Consider the following 24,443-nt stretch of genomic DNA (forward strand, 5'->3'; position numbering starts at 1 on the left):
CCTGATAAATCTGAATCTGTATGGGGAAGCATCCAAAATGAAAATATCATCTTCAAAACAATGCCAGGCTTAGCAAGGGTTCCCCTCCCATATGTTCAGAAAATAATTATTTCTGTGATTGAGATTATTTTATTTTCTTGCTCATATATGTATAGCACCCCACTATGAGGACTTCAACAAGGCCAGGCACATTTGGTAAAGTTCAGATGACCAACAGATACATAAAAACTAAGTATATGCAGATATGCTGAATTACAAGCTTGAACTAAATATTCCAGGAAGCAGTGATGATCAAAACATCAGATCTTGTGTTGTCTGAATCCACACTATTGTAGCCCAGATGGAAAGTTGCTTATCGCATAATGTAGGATCACGTATTATAAAGAAGATATTGAAAGGACATGGCACATTAAACAGCATCAGAGCATTCCATATTAAAGCTCAATTAGATCAGGACTTCTACTGTCTGAGAATACCAAGACAGAAAGTTAATGGGCTGAAGCAAGAACAAAGGGAACAAGGAGTGCTTAATTACCTTCCAAGCATTTGATTGCACAGCCTACCTATTTACAAGGCTCTCATTGTATAAATGTTGTTAATCCAAATCTAAAAATGACCACATTTCTGCAGTTGCTAACTGGTGTTTGATATTGAGCAAATTGTGATTCTCTTCATTGTCCCAGAGCTACTCTGGAGCAACTCTGGGTGTCAGAAAAGGATGTTCCAAAAAACTGAATCAGAAGTTAATCCCGGGTTTTTCTTTTCTTTTTCCTATGCCTTTAGGAGCACAAACCAGCATCTTACTGCATTGTGTTTTACAAAAAGAAATTGTAATGCAAGCTTGCACTGCTGATCTCAAAAGGAACATAAACTTTCAAAAATTAAAACAATTCAAAGCAAATTTTTTTTTCTGCAATGAAGTAGGTATTGAAAAATAATACTGCACGGCAACAATTAAACAAGCAAATAATGAAATGTTACAAAAACATCCTCAGAGTGGGAGTTATAAAGAGTTTGAGTGGTGTACTGGCCTGTGTTTACGGCAGGTACACCTCTGCAATCTACATAATTGGCTGAAAAATGGAATGGGTCAGCTTAGAGTGCTTAATAGATCTGGTAAGGAGAGATGGTTAAAAATATACATTGTTAATTAAAAAAAGCTCACTATTTTTAAGGACAGAACACCTGTTTAGTCTGGCAGGAGAAGGGAAAGCTGAAGTACTGTGTGCCACTTTGCAGAAAAATGTAATTTCTGTTCTTGACCTTGCTTCTTTTAGCTGTCTCTTCTGACTGCTCCACCATTTGTCACACTGTGAGGAGGGAAAGAGGTGGGAACATCTGCTACTCACTCCAGTACACAATTCCTACTTAGCAGATGAAAGAGAGAAGCACAGCTGCAGTCCTGGTCAACAGTAAGCTTCCTCATGTCAAGAAATTTTATATATTAATCCAAGTGCAAGCAATAGTCACCCTTACTTTGAGAGTTTGCAATGTCAGTGATACTGGAACTCTAAGCATTTCAGGAGAGGAGAAGCTAATTTACCAGGCTATAGATAGGATGGTCAAAGTGAACTTTAATTTCAGCTCAGAGGGGAATCTTTTTGTAAAGATGATTGCTATTTTTTTTCCCAAGGAAAATATGGTTGATGTAACCAATCTGTATTGCAGCAAGCATCTGAAAGCTTTCAAAAAGGAATTTATCATTCAAGTGAAGCTGATAGAAATAAATAAAGTGAATTTAATGCTAAGTGACTAATGGAATGTGGAAAACAGGCTTACATTGAAAGAGGCACTGCTGGCCTAGTAGGATGTTATGTACTGCAGTTAATCAAGAATGGGCCTTAACTTAATAACTTTATTAAAAGACTATTGCACAAAATATAAGAATAGTAAATTTCATCTGTATGATGATAGATGCTGAAGGTCTTTGCAAATACCAGACATGATTGGCTTCTTGCACAGAAAAAAAGTGGGTGAATTGAAAAAGTTTAAGAAACAGCAGTTGTATATGATATTTAAGTATCAAGCACTAAGCGAGAGTGAGGGAAATAACTGGGAAAAGAATCATGGCAAGCCAAACCCAAACCTTGTGTTTGAGCCACTGTGTAGCCATGAATATCCTTTTGTGGGCAAAGGCACAAAGAGTGATGTGGTTTGGTCTGCTCCAGGAACAGCAAGTGACCTTTAAAGATCCACTAGTCATTTGGGGAGGCTTGGAGAGAGCAGGAAATGGAGGTTGGCACTATGGCACCAAGACTTGAATAGAGCTGGTCAAGAGAGACAATGTAAACACCCCTGAGCAAACTGAACCACTATTTTAATCTTTTAACATTTTAATCACTTCAAAAAAATTCACAGGCAAAGATCCAGGTGTGCACCTATAACAGCTCTGTTAAACTGATGAAGAAAGAGGAACTGCTTCTTGGATTTGCTTTCCCACCTAGCACATGATTACTAGTATGGCTTGGATGAGACTCCAGTTAAACCCACAATGTAATGTTCAGTTTAACCCTGCACCTTGCTTAGCATCACACTATATATGCCTGTCTTTTTGTGGTGATCATGGAGAAGGCAAAGTGATATGACACGTTTCATACACAAAGCATGGCCCCTCTAATTTTTTAGATGAACTTTCCTTCACAATTTCTTGTGTGATAAACCTTTTTTATTTCTCCTTTATATTAAACTCCAACAGGGTTTGCTGATCCAGTGCAAGATCAAACACAAAGTACTCTGATCAGAGGCATGTCAAAATATTAAAGAACACAGTGACAGCTTGTACCGCATTATCAGTTAAATCCACATTATACATCAACCACAACCTGTCTGGCTTGTGCATTTGATTAAGTTTCCTATTCAGCAGTGACTCATTCGTATTCCATGCTTGTCTGAATGACAAATTGAACATTGTGTTGTGCTGCTACAAGATGTGTTAATAAACAGTGCTGGAAAACCTTGATCTGAAAGGTGCCGCGGCAATGGCACTACTAGAAACAGGGGTTGATCTCAAAGCTACAAAGCACTGCTAGCTGCTCTTAGAGCCAGGGGCTCACCCCTACAACCAGAAACCTCAGAAGGCTGGCAGAAGTGGTTTGACTACACAGGAGAGTGGAAAAGCGCACACAATGTGTTCCTTCAGTGCAATGGTGCTAGTGCAAAAGCATGCTGATCTGTCAAAGACATCCTCCCCTCCTCTTCACTGTTAGTGGCTGCTGAGTGAAGCCCCTCTCCTCCCTTTTCTTCCTCCCTACGAGAAACAAAACGCCAAGCTTCATAGCAGGCTGGAGCTGAATAATTAGCTCTCTTTCTCCATCAGGCAAAAAGATGGAGTTTACATATATGCCCTATTTCCTATGTGGTTTCCTTTTCTTTCAAAGGAAAAAAATCCTTAAAAACAGGCAGCTTCTTAGCGCGTGTAGAATCAATAAAAGATACTTGTTCCATTTGTTGCATGTTTTTATAACTATGCCATTTTACTCACAGTCCCTAACTACACATGTAAAACAAACTTTTTAAAAGTAGTGTTTATGTAATTATCTACATGGTAAGTAGTTTTGCTTCTTACTTCATTTATAATGAGAATAAAGTCTTGATTTCACTCATGAAGAAACATAATTCTCTTAAGGTTTTTTTTTTGTCTGCTTGTTTGTGGCTCAATCACTGTATTAAATCTAGTGTTTGCTTCTTTCTTTGACTCTAACAGGAGTTATTTAAAAAAAAAATTACTTAATTTTGTGTTTTCTTCTTTCCAACAAAAAATATTTGACTATTTGAAAAGCTATTTTAAAAACAAATCAGTTAATTTTGGATACAGAGTGAATAAATGAGATTTAGGTTAAATGAGATTGATTTTTAGATTTAGTAAAACAAATGTACCTTAATCACACTTTCTGATTATTTGAGCAGTGTGCAAGACAATGAAATAGCAAAAGACGTCCTCTTGACACATGTTGGCTTGCTCATTCGGTTTTTTGTTTTTAAAAAACTTCGTAATTGTAGAGGCTAGTAAACCGATTAGTGAAAGAGCGAAGGTACACAGATCACAGTGACAACAACAAGAATGCAGAAGCACTGTTAGCTGCAGAGATGACAGGTTGCTGGAGACACCGTGGAAAGCAAGAAGCTGTAGCTGCAAGCCTGCTCTCTACCGGTCAGACAGAGATGGGGAGGTGCTGCTCCCGGAGCAATGCAGGGATGCGAGCACAGGGAGAGCCATGGCAGTGTTAGCATGTTATATTGCAGTCGTCTGAGGAGGGGAGAGAAAGTGATCCCGAGTCTCAGTACTCTCAAATTCTGATTTTTAGTTTTGAGTCTAACGTATTGAAAACCCACAAACTGAACAAAACGTTTTGGGGGGAAGAAAAAAAAAAAAAAGGAAGAAAAAAGAAACTAAATAAATTAAGAAAAGGGTGTTAGTATGTCTCATCCAGATCTGTGGGTTTTGTGAATTCTAGAATATGATATTGGCCTATTACCTGACTTAATTTAATATCTAGAGGTAAAGAGGATGATAGAAAGTGTTTGCCATGAAATTACTAGCATTCCTCTTAAATCACACCAAAATAAAATTACCATTAAATATCATGAGTGTAAATGCACACTCACCCTGATCAGGCATATGAAAAATAAATGTTGATTACATGGGACTTCATGGAGAAGCAAAAGCTGCAGATGTCCAAGGATTAGCCTGTATCTCTGTTTACACCAAGAATTGAAGCAATTGAAAGTCCCTTTTGCCAAATGATTAACAAAAGGGAAGTTTGGGTTGCATAAGTCCTGACCACCCGATGGAGTCAGTGGGACCGAGAGGAATCACGGCCAATTTCTATCATCCTCTTGGTGTTCTAGAACAGAGTGCGGAAACCAGGAGAACAAGGTACCTGCTATGTGGACTGCTGACAGAGGGTCCAGGCTGTGAGAGACTACATTTGCCCCGTGGCTGTTTGCAATGAACAGGGGGTAAAGAAAGAAGAATGTTCAGTCCAGGCAAATAAAGACAAGCTACTGATGAAACTAAATTAAAAGTGCAGCAAAGGAAACATAAAAAAAAAATAAAAAAAAATCAAATGAAGTGACCGATACCCATGAACCAAGGAAACTGGCTTTTCTTTGCACTTAGCTGAGTATGAAAATTATTGGACCATACATAGCAAACGCAAAAATAACAGTCTAGACATTATGTTTATGAACAGTAGCTCTGGGTTTTAAAAAAAGTCTCTAGAAATTTAGTTCAAATAATCTGTAATATGAAATAGATGTTATCTCATTAGGTTGATATGGAAATGTATATAGATTTATAAATGCACATGCAGAAAAATTAATATTCTCAAGGAAAAAAGGTCCAAGACCCTCCTTTGCCAAGTTTTGCCTCTCCACCCCACGATTTTGAAGGCCAAATAACTGTAGGGGCATTCTCGCAATCACAGCTATTTGCTGGATTTTTTAATGCAGTTAGATGTTTATAATTCTGATTGTAATTCTTTTGTATGAGTATTTATTTATTTAGCATCAGCATATTTGGCACTGAAAGTCTAAACAGCATTACTTTAGTCTTCAAAATTGTGTGGGTGCAGAACCCAGAAGCTTGAAAACTAGATCCAAGGAATCATACAACTTAGTTATGAATTATGGAGAAAAAAAAAAGAAAGTAGTCACATACATGAACAGTTACAAATTAGAGACAGACAAATCCTTATTAAAATATTGAGATGAAACCTATCATAATTCTACATGCTCTCTAGACAAAGATTTATGGTAAAATACTTCTCCATTTCCTGTAATGGTCAGGCAACCTTCAGTTACATCTGTGATATCAAAGTTATTTGAAATTATTTAGGTTTAAATTTAAAAGACAAAAGCATTATCTTTGAAATAAAATGTTAAGGTTTATACTCTTTCTGTGGAAAAGCCAGTATTCCTTTACATTCTCATACTAGCATCTAAAAGGAAACTAGTGAATGTAAACAAAAATTAAAAAAGTAAATCAATTTCAAGAGCCATAAATTTATCAAGACAGAACTCAGAGGCTTTACAAAAAGTGCAAATGGAAAAACAAAACAAAACAAAACCAATCTGATTGCCTTAAGAACTAAGGAAAAAAGCAAATTAATCAACAAATAGAATTGCAGAAAAAGACAAAATAATTGCAGTTCCAATTTGGGCTCAGAGTATGGAAGTGTTAAGTACTAGGCATGTATTGCTTTATTTCTTGAATTTTGTGCCAGCGATGTAAACGGACAACTCCAGAGTTGCCACCACAGCCATAGATTAGGTCCTGCACAACTAGCTGGTTTGAATAATGTTTTGTGCCCTTCAGCTCTACTTAGCCATTCATCCAAAGTCTCAATAAGACCATCTGCAACCTGCGTCAGAAATGACAAAAAAACTTATTGAGATTCTTGATGAAGCAGCTCTGAAGAGAAGGCCAAACAGAAATGGAGGACTGATTATACCAGACAAGACCAGACTTTGGGGTGCTGCCATCACTAGAGCAAAATACAAGAGACACGACATGCCATACCATGGTAAACCAACCACACTGACAGCCCTGGTTTCAGATAGTATTTACCACTTCTGATTTCATGCAGGATGGGATAGCAGCAGGGTTGGGGAAAGCAGCTGTGTTTTGCTTTTGGTTTATGCTATTCCCTTTCCTAACAAGTGAGAAGAGGTGACTTCCAGCTGGCTAGAACTGCTGTAGATACCTATAGCTCCCACCCAAGAGGTGGAAGAAAATAAACTACATGAAATTACCGTTCTCTGTCTGCTTGGAGTGCTTCTTCCAGATACAGGACTCACTGAGCCTGATGTGTCTAATTCATCGGAAGACCATGAGGACAATTCCTAAAGTTCAGAAGGAACGGAGCTCAGAAATACAGCAACTAGCTGTACAGGTAAGCAAACTACAAAAATTACCCTGAGTGAAATTCCAGCAGTTACTTCCAAGGCAAATAAAAAAAAGCAGCTAAATTTTGTTACCAAATTTTAAAAGATTAAGGCTTTACATGTTTTCTCTGTCAACCCTAAAGGAAAAGAAAAGCAAACAGCAGTTAAAACTTCCTTTGTTTAGGTGACACATCTTCCACCAAAGTCAATACAGGGGTAAAACCAGTTGCTCTTTACTGGCTGTGAATTAAAAGAAGAGTTTGGTACTACCATGATTTTAATTAAACAGGTAGAAACCCTCAAGAAGGAGGGAAGATCTGAGTTCTTGTGCTTTAAGCACTCTGCTAATCCAAGTCCGTTTTAAAAAGTCAACAAAAGGAGAACCTTGAAATCTTTACTCTGTATCTGTCACTGCTGGCAAAGAGGTATGTGTAACTCCCTCTTAAACACCTGAGATACACAGTAAGTAGAAAAGATTTGGACTACAGCTCAAAGCCTAAGAGGCACATATAAGAGACTCCTTACCCTATTACAAAATTTATTTTATGGGGTTTTTTTTCTCTTTTTGACAGAGTGTTTATTAACTTCCTTTCCAGTGACAACTGACGTACTATAATTTTCAGTACTGCTACTGGAATAATTATCTCATATACTTTTCCAGTTGACTGATTCGGTAATAGCAGGGTAAACATACCCAGAAGTTCAGTAATTATTGCTACATCAAATAGAAAAAAAATACTGAGTTAAACTCCCCCCCCCCACCCCATATCTGAAGAGATATTTACATTCTGAAGTTTAAGATCACTTTATGATATTCATTACATGTTCCATCTTGATAAGCTCTGCAAATCGCAGAAACAGAGCAGCCAATAGCAACGATTAGAGAAAGGCAGTCGAAACAGCAGGAAACGCGCTCAGTGAACAGAAGAGAATAAAAATATGTGACTTACCAGCTGACTACTTGAAATGTCTAGAATTTTCTCTAGGTCTTTAATATGACGTGTAACCTCTTTCAAGAGGAGCTTCAGTCTGTTTCCAATGACATGTACCTTTTCTTTGGCTTCAAGACAATCCTTGCCTTCAGCATTGACTAGCAATTGGCAAGACATATCTTGCAGAGATGCCACCTTCAACTGAGACTCCAGCAGTTCACGTCTGATTTGCTGTTGCCAAGGCAAGCATCAAATTTTTTTTAATAGCAGTCAATTAAAAAAAAAAAAAGCTAAAGAGTAGAACTCACAAAACTCAACATTTGAAATTAAAGAAATGGAAAAAGAAGAGAAGCAATACAAATTTCTCATCTGACAGGAAGATAAATAGCAGCCTAGTAGTTGCCTGAGATTTAAAATCACATGTTATGCTACTAAGGAAAGTGAGTTGTGTACCCTACTAAGGTATATTCAGTCACGGATGCTGGTCCCACAGCTTTGTGTTAGCACACAATGTATAGTGCTAACCCCCACAAGAAAGAAATCTCATTAGATGTTTTTCTGGTGGTGTGTTTTGGGAGAGAAAAACGTTATTATAGTCCTACCATCAGAAGTCTGTGATGATCCTGCAGTATTTCTGAGTCCAAGTTTGGGTTGATGGGCACAATCTCATTTTTCCTTCTGTCAATATTCTCCAACCAAAGCAATAAACCATGGCACAGTTCATGGAAATCCTGCAAATGATGAATTATGTTTTTAAGATGATGGCAAAGTATTCCAGTCAAATTCAGGTTTATAATTTATCCTCTGATACGTTCTACTAGCTAAATGAAATAACTTCCAAGAAGTATGCAGTAGAATATTAAAATACAATTCCAGAGATGACAAATTTTGTAAATATTGGGCTGTAAATAGGTGTTTTAGATAGCACAGTTGTATCCTTGAGAAAAACAGATGCCAAAGCTGTACTTTGGTTTTCATGAGCAAGTTTCAGATGGATCGTGAGCACACCAGGTAACTGAATGGTTTATATTTTCAGTATGAATTTGAAACAGGCACAGTACAGACCTGGCATTGTACTAACGCATCCTGCAACGAGCTGCGCCAGTCTTCGATCATGCTGCACACGTGCTCCCAGCGCACGTTCATCTGAGACAGGCGCTCCTGCAGCTTCTTGCTCTCCTCGCTGTCAGACTGAGTGAACTCTGAGCTGCACAGATTGATGGATAAGATGATTGCTTTGCGGTTATCAATTGCTTTCTGCAGCTCCTTGATGATAAGACAAAGGGGAATAAAGAAAGGAAATTGGTAAAATGTTACTTTCAGGGGAAAAAAATAAAAAAAAAGTAGAGAAGGCACCAGACTGCAATGATTTGCCATCAGCAGCTGCAGAAAGGTACCATGCTGTAACAGTCCCTTCACTCTGGATAACACACTTCTGGGCTCACTCTGTGACTCTGCAAATGTCCACTCTTTAACATCTACTAACATTTTACTGTGAGCATAAACAAGAGCAAGCCAATTAAACTTAGAAAGTCTTAAAAGCCTGAACTCAGAGTTGAATTTAAAGATCTGGCTCATGTTTCAAATATTTTAAAGACAAAGTAGGTCTAACAGAATTTAAAGATGTAATACAACTGTATTTTAGCTCACAATAAAACTTTTGCCCTCACTTCTTAGTTTTGCTGATAAACATGAAAACCAACTTATTTTCAAGTGGAAACTGCTGTCATCAGTATTTTAAAATAAAAGCTTTTACTGAGAGAAACAAAAACATACAAAGACTATAAAGAACTTAAATTTATAGAAGCACAACTTGCATGAAAACTCTTTTGTTTACACTGGAAGCCACAAAAGAAACCCTATCTCTTTTGGTTTGGAGGGTACTAATGGTCTTTCAAAGAGAGGGTGAGATAAGAACAGAATTCTTAAGAAATGCCCCGTTTTCCACCTACTTTACAGCATTTAATTAAAAGCACGATGTCACAGTAACCTTTGCAGTACTTATGGCAGCTATATTTGGATTACAGTGCAGATTAGCATTGACATGCTTCACAAGGATCACTGCCGGAAACAGCCTTTACTATCTGTTCACCTCATCCCTGGCATGAAGCACAGTGCATTTTGACATTGGGTCCCATGTTTCTGTGCCCACTCTTGTAAGATACTAGTAACTGAATGTGAAGTTGCGGACCACCACACTTGCAGATCTTTATAGCTGTGAAATACACAACAGAGATGAAAAAGTAACCTTCAGATCTTGATGCACCCGAGATGACAGAAGAAGAAAAGGAACGTTGCAAAGGGGCAACAGATTTTTATTACACTGGTGACACTGGGTAGGTTTCAACCCCTTTGTAATTAATGGCGTCAGGAGTTATCTGTACATTCTGAGATTACCACAGAATTACTATTCCAAAACTTCATCTGGATAGCCAGTAGTACATTTTCCTTCCAAAAAGTGATTCAGAAAATCACCTTCCCAGTTACTTTATCAGCAGCAGCCTGCTATGTGGAGAAAACCAGCTGCAATTATTGGCAACCTCTTCAACATACCTGTTGTGCTCAGTCTTAGATGGTAACTCATGGAAAAGAGAAGTAAAACTCACTTTTAGTTTTTTAATTCTGAGTTCAATAGTTTGAATGTCAGTGCTGAGATCAAGGTGGTGGAGCTTCTCCAGTTCCTCTTCAGTTTCCCCCAACCAAGCCCAGATGCTATTAAGGTCGGAGTTGAACTGCTGCCATTGCTGCAGGTTCTGCTTCATCCTCAGCTCCTTGCTTAGAGCTTGAGCCTGGATTAATTCCCATCTTTCAATTACACCTGAAATTACAAAAACCAAATTCAACAAAAGCCAAAAAACCCACAAGGTACACATACACACTCAATTGCATAAATTGAATACTATTCAGGACAAAAATATGCTCCATAAAAAGCCTGAGCCACAAACACTAACCACTTTAAAAACTAAGCTAGATTGAAGAAAATTATGATGGAGAGAAAGAATGAAGAACCTGGATGATTCCAGAGAACAAGCAATTTTATTGCTTTCTAACGTCAGACTTCTATGAGCAGGATTAAGCTGATACATGCAGGTCTCTAAAACAGGTCATGTTGGCAAAAAAAGACACTTTAAATTACTAGACAAGTGCAAACCAGACAAGAAATATTAATATATCTAACTAACCACATATTTATTATTTTCATTTCATGTAGTTGTGCCTATCACAGTTTAATGGTCACACCTCACTACATTTGCCTTAGCTACCGCTGATGCATTGGATAAACACCTGCACTAAAAAGAAATAAATTAGGGGCTATTTCTTCTTGCTAGTTATCTTGAAATGCTAAGGCAGAAGGACAAGTTGTATCATTCCATCAACTTAAAATTTACAAACAAAACCCCACAACAAAACAAAGGAGACTATATGAGTAGCATATCTTGCCAAGCTAAGAAAGGAGATGATACCTTTATAGTCGCTGGAAATTCATGTTCTCACAATCAAATACCTCTTATTCTAAAACTGATGTTTAAAATTAGTAAGGTGAATACTTCTATCAGGTGAAAATAAATTTCTTTACTCTAGGTAGATAATCTTAGAGGTGAAAGCTAATATTAGAAGAAACACATGTTTTGTACAGAATATAAGCAACCTTCTTAGTGAGAAATCTTACAACAAAAACCCATTGCATCCACAGAGACTTCCTGAGAGGCTTAGGGTTATGCCTCATGAAATGAAGGGGTTCTTAAAATGGACTTGTATACCTAAACTCTTCTTAGGGCATACACAGGGAATACTTACTATTCATTATTATTCCTGTTAAAATATGTTAAGCAGAAGATGATAACAGAAAGTCATATAAATATGTCAGCATATAATACCAAGTGTTTGTTCAGAAAAGCTTTGCATGTTTGCTGTTTTCCATAATTGCTGTTCCTCAAAGGAGCTACGTTAAGTAACTCAAAGGAGTTACTTACCAGCTGTTTGCGTTTCAGTACTGTTCATGTTAATGAGTCCTGAAAATTTTTCTTCTTCCTCCTTCAGTTTATATCCAAGCCTTCTTACTGAGTCTATGCTTCCACTGCATTCACCTAGCAGTTTCATCTGTGTTAAGAAACAAATGTTAACAAATGCTTTTCAATGTGCGCTGCACAGGACTAATTGTATGGACACTGAAAATTACAATGCAACTTCCAGAAATTTCCAAAAGTAAGTATAAGTGTGAAGAAAAGGATCTATTACTTTAACAACCTTTGCTGGTACTACAAGAAAAGTATATTCAGATGATGAAGGCCTAAAGTGTAAGTTATTTCCATATAACTTAGCACCATTATGCCAAATTGTTCTCGATGTCTTAGGTGCCATCTTTTCCAAATTTTAAGACAACACTAGAAGACTGATAAAGAAAATTAATATAAATATGGAAATATTACTATGCATCCAAAGCAGCTGATTTTGAAGTTCTGTCTTTAATAAAATCATTTGAATGGCTTAGAGAGAGAGATTCATCTTTCAGAAAACCCCTCTGAGAAAACTTTTTAATCAGGGATTCCATACATGCTGATATGATGCATGCTTATGATTTGTTAGCAAGATGAATACTGCACCTGAAGTTATAAAACCTGTTTTAAAAGCAGAGGAATTTCAAACAAGGATATCATCATTAGATGGATAAAAGCATATGTGAGAAATGTAATAGGAGATTAAATTCCTTAGAGTCATGTTCCTCTAATCTTATGCTATTGTAAACAGTTCTAACATAAACACCAATAGCATGTAAGGGTTAAGGGTAGTAACCACCCAAGAGAGTCCGAGAAGGAGTTACAGCAAATTGCTCTGCTGAAGCAGCTGCATCTCCTTCGATGGCTAAGCTAAGCTAAGCTAAGCTTGGAGTGCACATTTGACACACGCACATATCCTCTGTAAGTGGAATCCAGTTCTGGCCCTGTAGGTGTCTTGCTACGGATGATGTTTTCTGTTTGCTGTATCTGGAAGCGACTGGTGTCCAAGGCCTTGTCCAGCTGTCGGATATGTGCTTCCAGGGCACCTGGTTCACCTGTATCAAAATCAAAATAGAGGGACTGTCACCCCAACTTTTCCAAAGTTTTTGGTTTTTTTTTTCCTTGCCCAGGCAGAATAGATATTAGGAATACTATTTAGATTAGATGGTGAAGGAGAAATGTGGCGGCAGCAGTATGAGTGGTACAGTGTCAAAGCTAAGTGATAACTAGTTACATTAGAGAGTTAGCAACCTTCAAAAGATGATACCAGTGAACAAGCTTGCCATAAGAATACACAGAATACAGAACAGTCCAAGTTTAAAGCAGGTTTGCAAATTATTCTGAAGTGGCTTTTCCCCCATACTGAATGCCTTGTCTTTTTTTAAAGAGAAAGTTCTCAGCGTAGCACACTCTAAACTCACTGATTTGGGGAAACACCTTTCTCCCTTTCACAAACACTGTCAAATAAAATGCTGTAACCCAAATCTCCACTTGTATGATCTAAATCCATGTGAAAATTTGGTAGCTTCATTTCCCTTTGTATTATTTCTCCCCTCTAAAAAGCAGTAGAATTTGCATCTCCATGAAAAGATCCTATTTGTATACAATTTTAGAGACTATAAATGGCATAGAAGTGCTAAGTGATATTGTAATATTGTCAAAATCCAGAGATGACTGACATCTCAGAGGCCTGCAGCAAGTAGTCCATGCCTGCTTTGGGCAACCACACTAAGCAGCAAAATTTATAGCATTTTTCCAATTACGTACTTGACAAAGTCCATGCTTAACATATCTGCAAGATGGTATTATTCATTCAAGCTATTGGGAACCAATATCAATATTTTTGAAGCAGGACTAACTTGTATTTTCCTTATAGGGGTCAGATGAATTCTGTGATATAAACTGGCTACAGACAATTCTAATGGGAAGCTGGCTGCAGCCTAGAGGACCATGCTAGATTCTTCTTATCCATATTCTATCACTATGCCTGATTTCCATCTGTTTACAAAGACAGTTTGAATTTATTCATAAAGACACAATTAAAAACATGAATAGAGAAAGAGAGCCTTCTATCCACCTAATTACAGAAAGCGGAGCCTCTTGGATGATTAATCTTTTTTCATATTGAATACAACATCACCCCAAATGGACAGGACAGAGTGGTCAACATTGCTTTTCACTCATTACTTTAAAAAAATTTTCATGGGTCAGAAAACTAAACACATTTTTTCCATAAGTGCTGCTATTACTTATACCCTTAATCAATAACATTATTTCACTAATTTGGGGGGTAAATAAAAATGGATGGTGAACCTGAGGCTTGTGTCACAGACACTAAGATTTTAATTGTTTGCTTTTGCAAAGAAGTAATTACTTAAAAAGTGGGAAACTGTGAAATCATGAGAAAAATATACGTGCAAATGCATCTATTTCCTCCAAGAGAGTCAGCAAACAAATGAGACAGAAGGTTTAGTCTTCTGCAATGAGAAAAGAAAATAATTGTCCAAGATATGAGACTAAGATAAGACAGTACTTCAACTTGACATTTTGAGCACATGAAACAATTAACCTCAAAGTTTATATCTGTGTGATGATGTGGCTGTGTTAAAAAAAAAATAAATAAATGCAAACCTGAAAAATTAGGTATTGTTCTACATCTTTTCCTTCTGCCTTAAGATGTAACAATGTATTAAGTCCAGCTGATGGACACCAGAGGAAAAAGACCAATCAGATCTGTTTAGCTTACTTAGCCAAGGTGGGAGAGCTAATACTTCAGACATCGTTGTTTCTTCCATGCCCCCAGTTGTACCTTTAAGTGCAGTAGTAAAGCAGGAGGTTACTTCTAAGTTAATATGCCAATGCTGCTATGTAAGAAATATTTATCTTGTAAGTTGTGAGAAAATAGCAGATGCTAGGAGAAGAGAAAGAAGTTACACTTGCACATTGTGCGTTTTGCATCTGGCTAAGCTTAGTCTTTTATGATGCCTACCAGAGATATTTTTGAGGGCGTTTTCTGTGAGTGTTACATAGGCCTCTAGAGTTTCAGGGATCTCTACATCTGAAAAAATAAAAGCACAATCTGAATTGATGGCTCAGCAATGGCCGTCTCCTTACAGCAGGAGTCCTTTTCACGGGATGGATTAAATAAATTGTTCCAATAGCAAACATTCTCTCTGGAGGGGGAAAAAGATGAAGACTGAAACACAGGGACAAAGTCTCTTAAGATCCAGGCAAACCTGACTCTTTCCAGAGCAATGACCTGGAAAGCGAAAGACAGCCACAAGATCAGAGCAAAATACACTGGTACATCTTATCCCACAACTAGGTTCATTGGGGCACCCCCACTTGTTAAGATTTATTAGACAAAGCACAAACTTTTAGAAAGGATTTCCAGCTTCACTGAAGAACAAGACCAAAGATCCTACCTCAGGCTAAACACTCATTTGCTGGAGTCTTGCCTGCATCAGGGCAGACTTAGGATTTACTTAAACACATTATGATTTTCTCTGTGGGTCTCTCCCAAGCATTTCTTCATTAGTTTGTTCTGCACTTTTTGCCATATCCAGTATGGTTTCTTCTAGTCAGAATAACTTAGGACACAGAGCTGTCACGGATGACATATCCCATCTGGCAGGCCTCACGCATAGATACACAGCCAATTCCCTGCCATATCATGTACGCCTCTGCCATTTTCCAAGGCTGTCGTCATCCAGGAATCTCCATCACTAAGGCCAGAGGGCCACTGGGATCACTTAGGAAACACTATTTAAAGTCATCAGGGGCTATTTAAAGTACTTTTCCATGAGAATCTTGGCCATACAATCACACATGTAACATCTGCCTTTTTTTCACTTGGAGAAAACAGAGCACTCAGTCCACCACTGTACCTGCTATGCCAGCTGCTCCTCTCAGGTAGAAGTCTTTTTCTTGTCCTCCGTCTTCTTCTGAGTGCAGCGCCCGTGAAACAGCTGTCTCCAGGTCCCTGCTAAGGTCGTAGTCATGATCCCACTCCAGGGGGATGGAGTCCACGCTCGCAGGGGTATCTCGCCCCGATCGCTCGCTCCTCAGCGGCTGGGAAAGAGGCAGCGAAAGGTTGGAAGAAGGGTGCGGGGAGAGAACGCTGTCCGCAGATTTGTCATGCCAGCGTATGTCAGAGAGATCTGCTGATTCATCCAGATCCACCTCTCTGTCAGAGAGGTCGTGCTCGTCATCTGTTAGCTAGAAGCATAATGCAAACAGAAGCTATCAATGAAACGTGCAGAGGCAGTGCATGGTCAGCCTGGGTCAGTGAGACAAAGCAGCATTAGGTGACAGGCACACTGGTGGGGCTTCCATTTTGCTCCTTCCCTTAATTATTTTTAAGTTGTACTAAAAAGCCACCATAACAAAGGAGATCAAAGTGAAAGCTCATTTTAATTACTTGAGGCACATAAAGTCTCATTTAAAGCAAGTATCTCCAGAATTTTACTGATGTTATTTCAATGCAAACATTAATTTAGAAAAGCCTCTGGAATCAAGTAATAGAAGAAATAAGTGATCTTTATCGTATTTCTCTCACTACGTTATTTAGTATTTTGAAATCCCTGGATTTTGTTCCTTTCATTCAGTAGAACTTCAGCTACCAAATTTTTCTTCCTTTCACTTTCTCCTTTTGTTTTCTTTTTTTTGCTTTTGAGCTTGTGTTAAATTCTGGAGACAAATTTCTGTCTCTTCTGAGAAGAAAACTCTTCATTCCAGTTTTTTGAAAAAAAAACAACTCACTAAGCTGCCAGTCAAAGTATTTGACAGTGCAGGGAGATGTTTTTATGACCAGTACCACAGTGCTACTCCCATGAATAAAGTTTTATAAATCTCTGATTTGCATGGATTTTCATGATGATTTAGAGAAATCCCAGTTTGCTCTCTCTCTGAACAGGACACAAATAGCATGCAATGGAAGGGAGGTGGATGGTCAGGGTTGCAACAAAATTTAACCACTGGACTTTGGGAAAGTTATTTAGGTTTCAATTCAATATCTTTCCTCACTCTCACACTTGCAAAATGGCAATGAACCAAACAAGTAAAAATATATGTAAGTATACACACAGGAAGGCGGATAAGTTTCTTGTGATAGCGCTCCACACGCCCGAAGACCTCTTGGCAGTAACGACGCAGCTCATCTAGCTCTTCTTCAATCACAGCTGCATCCAGGGGCTCACTTTTCTCAATGAGCTGCTCACCTTGCACAATTATCTGCTCAATTTTGTTGTTGTTCAGGGAAATTTCTTGCTGGAAAGCCTGTGTAAAAGAAAAGCTCTTGCTTTAACAATAAAATCAACATGACAACAGTCTGGGTAATTAAAGATGCGAGTCTTAAAGATTTTTTCAGAAAGAATGGTGTGGGTAACAAACAGGGATTATGCCAAATACTCTTGTCATGAGCAACAATAAGCAATTAAATTAAATTTAGCATTCCACAGTCTTTCAAGCCAAAACCAGTGATACTTCATGGTTTACCATCTCATTCCTTACTTGTTGAATTTGGAAAGAAAACTCTTCTCTAAACAAGCCATGTCAATGACCAAATGTCTAGAATGAGCACAGACACTAAACCTAGCACAGTGGATTTTTGGATAATGTGACATTTGGTATTGTTCTCTCCAGATAAGGAGTTTTCTGATGCAGAAATGGTTGAGAAATGTAGTAATTATTAGATATAAGCAATAATGGAGACCTTACATAAATATTTTTTATTAATATTTCCTATTTTGATGAGGGAAAGTATGCTATTGCCCCTAGTTTTTCTTTTTTCATTTTTCACAGATCAGAGGTCTTCTATTTTGACAGAAAAGCACATATTGGAATCTGACATAAGTCATAACTTTTGAGGCTGAAGTCTCCGCCTGCAAGTAAAGGAACCACATGAGGCAGCATTTCTGCATAATGTTTCTTGAAATTCTTTTCCCACCATGCATGGGTTTTTTTCCCCCGCTTCTTTCATCCCTCCTTCTGTAACTACCCAATCATTCTTTACCTTAAGTTGCTTTATCTTTGCTTGGACATCACACTCTGAGAAATGCTCGATGTTGGTCAGCTGCAGGTCCATCTCTGTTAGCCATACCAGGATGTTGTCACGTGCCGTTTCAAACTCTTCCCGCTGGCCAATAAAATGCTGGAGGGTGGAAAATTGAGTGGCATGTAATGACCAGAAACATGAAAACGCCCAGCAATAGTAGGGAAGTGAATTTCATCCCCATCAAACCAAATTTAAACTCAGTACACCTTCTTCTTTCCTACATGCTTTCTAAGGTTCCTTTTTAAGTAACACCATCTCAAGCTGCAATTAGCTGACCTATGAAAGCTATCTTCTGTGAGGAAGATGGTGTTTGATGTTACCAAGCATCTGCCTACAGTCTTTAGACTAAGTGAACTGATGAGCTTCCTTTCTCTTCCAAAGGTAGAAACCCCCTCAAAAACACTGTGCAAATGCATTAAACTGAAAGCTGCTCAAGTACCCTTGACTCGCAACTAGAGTAGTGAAATTGAAATCTTAAAAATGGAGAAATACTTTTAGCCTGCGCAGGATGGAGGTAACTCGCTTTTGTAGATTGTCCCATCTCTGGTTCCCCTCATGAACCATCTGCTTGAGGCTGCCATTGGAGTCAGTGCGGTTCTCCCGTGCCAGGCGCCGATACTGCTTATTGATCAGCTCCAGCTGAGTCAGGCTTTCATGCACTTGTCTCTGGAAAGCCTAAAGCAGCATGAACAAAAGACACCTTCAGAATTTTGATACTGAAAATGGGACACATATATAGATCTCTTGCTTTATTTTGACCCTTCTTCTGCACTCTGACTTATGTAAGCCAATAAATTCCACTAGCAGGAGACATCTCCTGAGGGCCACCCTATAGAGATGCTGTCTTCTAATTAAAAAAGCTAAACCAAAAAACCAAAAACCTCTCCAAAAAATCCCTCAAAAAAGTTTATAGAACTGACATGGTTCACTGAAAGAGAAATTGCAACATGAATATCCATTGTAAAGGCAAAAGTGCAAAAAAACTGGCTTATCTTTCTGCAAAATTATATGCTTAGGTAGTTGAGAACAGAAGTACAAACAATGAACATGAAACTCTTTTAAAAAAAAAGGAGCAGAAATCCAAGATTCCTGTGGCTTCATTGTATTTCTTTTCACATACTGAACTTGCTGAAATGCAAATTCAAATTGAAGTGATTTGAGCAATTGTTTATTCTGAAACACAATACTAAATGAGACATCTATTTAGTATACTGGTGTGCAAGTAAGTTTTATCTTAAAATATTCACAGAAGAGAAAATGTCACAAATATCCATGCCAGCTTATGTCTGGGCAAATGTTTGCACCACATATTTTTGGTGCTTGCTCTGCTATTACACGAGCCACAGAGACACAGCTGAGGTGCACAGGTGACAGTCCATGGCTTTTATGCTGTGACTAGCAATCATGAATCTTGGAGGAAGCACCTTGTAAAGAAATTACTGAATTAATACTACTATTACCACTACTACAACCACTACCAGAACATTTTTCCAAAAATCTACTTGTTTTTATCTTGTCACATCACCAAAATAGAAAAGCAGTCAAAGCAAGACCTAAAAACCTAGACTACACCAGCTCTCTTTTGAATACAAGTAGGGTTTGGATTCCACTGTAGTTCTCCAAATTTGCTGTCTCATATTCCTCAAAATGCAATAAAACAGACAATCTCTTCCAAAACTAGACACCTCCCTTAATGAGGACTGTAGAACTGGGATAGGTAATATACTTGTGTAGAGAAAGTTTAATCAAACATGTGAGTTTTCTACATAAAAAGATATACACTTCATACTGTACCATTCAAAGCTAGAAATTAAATAAGCACATTTCTGCTGTAATACCAGGGAAAGAAGTAAAGAAACTGGCTGGAAAAAAGACCAAATTCTGTAGAGTCCTCTCAACATAATTATTCTCTTCTTTGAATGACCATCAAACTGGGTAGAGGACAACCAAAAAAGAGCAATAGCACTTGCAGCTAGGGTTAAATGATCAGTAGAACTGAATTAATTTAAAATTGCACAAGAATTATTATATTGGAGGTACAATTCTGACTGTATTTAGTAGAGTCATGAAATCTAAGCGTGCAGTTGCTGTTTCACCTGTTACCAAGCCTTGTGCAGCACAAGAACAGCTGTTTATTTGCCTCCCATTTTTTCCTCTCGGCTACACAAGAATTCATCTGTTGCATTCCCTCCTGTAACCTCTTTTCACTTCTCCACAAACTACTGGAGAGGAAGGAGTTTGGTTTGTATAGTCAAGTCAGTGAGAGCCATCTCTGACATCTATGCTGAAAAACTGAAAGGTTCCTATATGGTCCGATGAGCTCTTTTTGTTATGTGTTGTTGTGTTTTTTAATTAAAGTGCAAATAAAATTAGAAAAAATGCCTAGTTAAAGCAGAAACCTGCTTCTGTTAGTATTTTTAAGTGGCTGACTTCATACTGAATTCACAGTAAAGCTATTGAATGCCGCTGGATTTGAATACTACCTTCCTACTGTTTGTTAGGCAAAGAAATCAGGTGCTCAGGAGAAAAAGAAAAAGGATAAAAAAAAAAAAAAAGAAGGAAAAAAGAGAAAGAACCAAACTACAGGGAAAGGAAGATTTTTGAGAGGCTACAATGTTCTCTTTGCACCTTGTTCCTGCTGACACTATAGACAGTAAAAAATCCACAAGTCTGCTGCAGAGGAAAGATTACCATAACAGCTGAGGTTCAATGAAATAGACTTTGGGCAAAGTAAATTCAGCTGTAAAAATCAGAGTCAATACACTTGTGGTATGGCTTCTCATACAGAGAGACACTAAACAGGAGATTTAAATCCTGATCACCACATAAAGGGACAATGGGAAAGAGGTCTGAGGCAGAGTATTTGTGACCAGGAAGCAATTCACATTTCTATACTATGGCAATCTACCTGGCCATAATGAAGTCTGTGTAAAACCAAAACCTGGCCAGTACATTCATAAATGTCAATGCCAATTATATAACACAGTACTTCACAGTTTTGATTTAACTGTTAAACCAAAACCTATCAATTGTGCTTAGACATTGTTTAAAATTTGCATTTATTCTTCACAGTAAATACTTTACAGTGTCTGTTTACTGAATTGCCTAAGTAATTTGTTCTCTTTCTTTTCTCTGCAAATATGAATCCATGCAAAAGATTTTCCTCTGTGACTCACCTGGCAACGTGTGTGTGTGCTTTACACACAGGTTTACAATCCCTTGTAGCTATGAGTCAAGCCCTCACACTGCAGTGGACACAACAGAGTCATATAACATGCTCCTAAGCACTGACCAAAGGGACAGCTTGTCAGTTTTGAAGGATGCTTAATTTTTTTAAGTCACAGGGGACACCATGTGGACATACAACAATATTTGCATGAACATGAATTTCATGTATAAGGATCCAAAGTTGGGATATTCTGCATCATACCAGTGACTTCAGAGAGCTGGCCTCAGAGAATTATGGAAAAAAGAGGAGGGAAAAAATCAAAGCAAAAGCTAGAACACACAGCATGCATTTGAAGGGGTACTTGGTGAAGAGAGACTTAGGAAGGGCTCTGGAACAATGACTGACTAGACATTAAAAAAGCTGCAGAAATAAAAAAAGGTGAGGCATCTAGCTTTTGTGAACAAACAGTGGAGGCACTTCCAGTTGCCACCTTCCACTGCCATTTCATCTTAGTAACCTGCCACTGAAGACAGCTACAAAATCATCAACTCCACTTTATTAATACAGCATCTCTGCTGTAACTTGGTTATGGGATGGAAGAACACCAGCTGGCTGCTGCAATGTGATCAGTAGGTATTGAATTTCAACCACTATAAATCACCTCAAATTTCTTCAGCTCTTCCTTAGCAACAGTGTAAAGCACACCAGAGGAGCTTGGGAAAGCAGCTGTCCTCTCAGAGGCTTTTAGCCACTCTTCAAATCTAGAGTAGTCATCCAAAAATTTTTGCCATAGCCGCCAGGTCTCTTCAATTCTGCAAAAGATAACAGAAAATTAGGGAATTCTTGGACCGATGGCCAGTTGACCAACAGAACTTGAACCTGTCATCTGCAACAGCAAACTAGCACTGCACTAGACAATAACTAATAATCTAACTCTGCCAGCCAGACTGTTCAACAGACCACAGGGAAGGCTGGCTCATTCCAGACTAAGATAGGCTTTTTTTTTTAATGCATCTAATTTTGGAATCAGTATTTAAAAGTTTTATGTTTGTAATAGAAGCTCTAAAATAACTTCTGAAATGCAGTGCCAGTGACATCAGCAAAGTTGCTCTGTAATACAAATAACTGTTTCTAGTACAATAAAGATCCTAAATACTGATAGCTCAGTTAACTTACCAGTACAAATCCACTAAAGCATAATGTGCACATTCTAAGAAAGTAAAACAGAGTTCCATGCAGTTCTGAATTGATGTGTTGGACACAAAGTTACAAAAGCCATGCATGTTCATAGACAATGTGGAAGATAGAACTTATAAATGTAGTTATAAGTAGAACTTTTAACATAGAACTTATAGATATATACAATTCAAGAATTTCCATGGCAATCGTATAAAATTACTTAATGTATGAATCTGTGGATATAGATTCAAACCTACAAGCAATAAATGTTTTTGCATAAAATAAAGAAACCCACTTTAGTAAATACATTAAGACTATCCCACAAAATTAAAGATCATAAAAAGTTCAATTCAGCATTTTGAAACATCAAGTTCTTCCTAGTTTTTATATGACTGTATAAACATATCAGAAATATGCTTCATAACTTAAAAAGTTTAAGAAAATATCTTAAATACAGGAGTTTAAATCTGTGAACATGTCTCATTACTAAGTCAGCACACAGTACACAGCATAGCCCCACATCATTAACCTACATCATTACTGCTGTTGAAATCAACAAATTATGCTGTGTGGGAATAGAAAACAATGAACCTTCTGGATATGATTGTCTAAGCATGTGCAGTTACCCAGATTACACCCAAGAATCCTGGGTGTTGTGGCCCTCATTTGCTCAGCACAGCTAATGTGGACAGGTGAAGAAATTCCATGTAAGTGCTCAGTCCTAAAAATTCTTCCAAATGAACAAAATCAGACATAAGAGAAACTGCTGAGGAACACTAGCTACATATAAACCCTAGCATCTGGAATAACTTTCCACCCATTCAGTAACTAGCTTCCCATCAATCTCAGTAGTTCTTGCGTAAATTTAAGTATTACAACCTCCCTTTTTCATGTTTTCTAAATTTCAGAGTCATTTCTATCATCTAAACTTTCTCTAGTTTCTCTCTCATCATAACTGTGAAGTATGGGAAATAATAAATCATTCTATTGAATGACTTGTGAGTGAAATTTGAAGATTATCTGTGCTTTGTATAAAGGCATGTGGAACCTGAAATTTCACTTTTTTCATAGAGGCATAGCAGCTATTGGATTACACTCAATGTTTGATCTTTTTCTAAACCTTACACTCTCTTATTCAGTACTACAACCATATAATGTATATGTATATATATATATATATATATATTTTAGACTTACTTAAGTCGCCTTTCCATTGACATTGCACAGATATTTCTCCACCTCCTATCCAAATTGCGTGTAGCCTGCTGGATAGAGTCACATTCTGCTTCTGTGGCACAAGCATCACAGTCGTGAAGAAGTACTTCACACAGATTGAGAACAGATGCCACGCCAGTGCTGTGTTTCTCTATGTCCCTCTGGAGTTCCTGCAGGTGAAGAGATCAGTTCTTAAGAGAAACTGCAAAACATACATCCATGCAAATGTATTTATCTTCCACTTACTTAAAACAAGAGAAAAGCTTGCAAACAGAAGAAGAACATCCAGTAATACCATCTGAGAGTGCATCTACGCAAGTGGTGATGCAATGTTATCAATGAGGCCAGGAGAACCTGGCAGCATGCACAGCTCTCCCAGAGACTACGTACACCAAACCATTAACTGGGACAAACTGCCAGAGCTCTGCATGCTCAGCTGAGCATCTTTCACACACATTTAATCAACATCACAAATAAATGGTAAAATTATTCTCAGCCTTTCCCATTATCACAGAGAATGTAAAGCAGAAGTTAGTAAGAGAAGTGCGACAAGGAAATACATTCTTATGTACTGCAGGGATTTGGTGGAGGGACCCTTCATGAACATGTTGCAGGTGAGATAGCTCCAAAGTGACATGTTTGACAAGGAGATTGGCAGCAGCAAATGTTGAACAGTGCATGTGTAGGAGATTTTTCTTCCATCAAGTTTCCAGTTCTATAATATTTTCACTGGAGATGGAAAATGAAAATTCCAGACACCTAAGGAAAAATGCACTCACATCATCTTAGAACTTACTACATGTGATCAGTATTATTTTTCCTGGTGGTTTCTTGGTTTCATGATTTGTTCTACACTGATGATAATGTTTCCTCTAGAATTAGTATTTCACCTTAGTTTTGATCTTCTGATTTAAGTTAAGACAAGCCACAAAAGTGATTAATTGGCTGTTGCTGTTGGATCAGTGCAATGAAAAGAAACTCTGCTTTTGTCAACATTTGTAATAAATTTG

At 37.8% G+C, this 24,443-nt stretch overlaps 1 protein-coding gene across 36 annotated transcripts in view; it reads right to left on the bottom strand.

Annotated features, from left to right (window-relative positions):
- Nucleotides 1-24,443, bottom strand: part of SYNE1 (spectrin repeat containing nuclear envelope protein 1) — a 290,474-nt gene that overhangs the window by 2,296 nt on the left and 263,735 nt on the right. For 22 of the 36 annotated variants that reach the window (XM_086877258.1, XM_086877260.1, XM_086877286.1 and 19 more), the window contains 15 exons: nucleotides 23,416-23,603; nucleotides 21,701-21,851; nucleotides 18,363-18,545; nucleotides 17,829-17,966; nucleotides 16,901-17,092; nucleotides 15,703-16,033; nucleotides 14,805-14,873; nucleotides 12,728-12,870; nucleotides 11,792-11,918; nucleotides 10,424-10,635; nucleotides 8,883-9,083; nucleotides 8,420-8,548; nucleotides 7,836-8,048; nucleotides 6,754-6,843; nucleotides 4,881-4,939 (listed from right to left, as the gene is read on the bottom strand). In XM_086877258.1, coding sequence (XP_086733384.1) covers nucleotides 4,881-4,939; nucleotides 6,754-6,843; nucleotides 7,836-8,048; nucleotides 8,420-8,548; nucleotides 8,883-9,083; nucleotides 10,424-10,635; nucleotides 11,792-11,918; nucleotides 12,728-12,870; nucleotides 14,805-14,873; nucleotides 15,703-16,033; nucleotides 16,901-17,092; nucleotides 17,829-17,966; nucleotides 18,363-18,545; nucleotides 21,701-21,851; nucleotides 23,416-23,603 — 2,426 coding nt within the window. The remainder of the gene's footprint in view (nucleotides 1-4,880; nucleotides 4,940-6,753; nucleotides 6,844-7,835; nucleotides 8,049-8,419; nucleotides 8,549-8,882; nucleotides 9,084-10,423; nucleotides 10,636-11,791; nucleotides 11,919-12,727; nucleotides 12,871-14,804; nucleotides 14,874-15,702; nucleotides 16,034-16,900; nucleotides 17,093-17,828; nucleotides 17,967-18,362; nucleotides 18,546-21,700; nucleotides 21,852-23,415; nucleotides 23,604-24,443) is intronic. The other 14 variants (XM_086877290.1, XM_086877278.1, XM_086877266.1 and 11 more) reach the window with 9 other exon arrangements.

The sequence above is a fragment of the Cyanistes caeruleus genome, chromosome 2 (genome assembly GCF_971803275.1).
Source record: "Cyanistes caeruleus chromosome 2, bCyaCae1.hap1.1, whole genome shotgun sequence".
NCBI classification, from domain to species: domain Eukaryota; kingdom Metazoa; phylum Chordata; class Aves; order Passeriformes; family Paridae; genus Cyanistes; species Cyanistes caeruleus.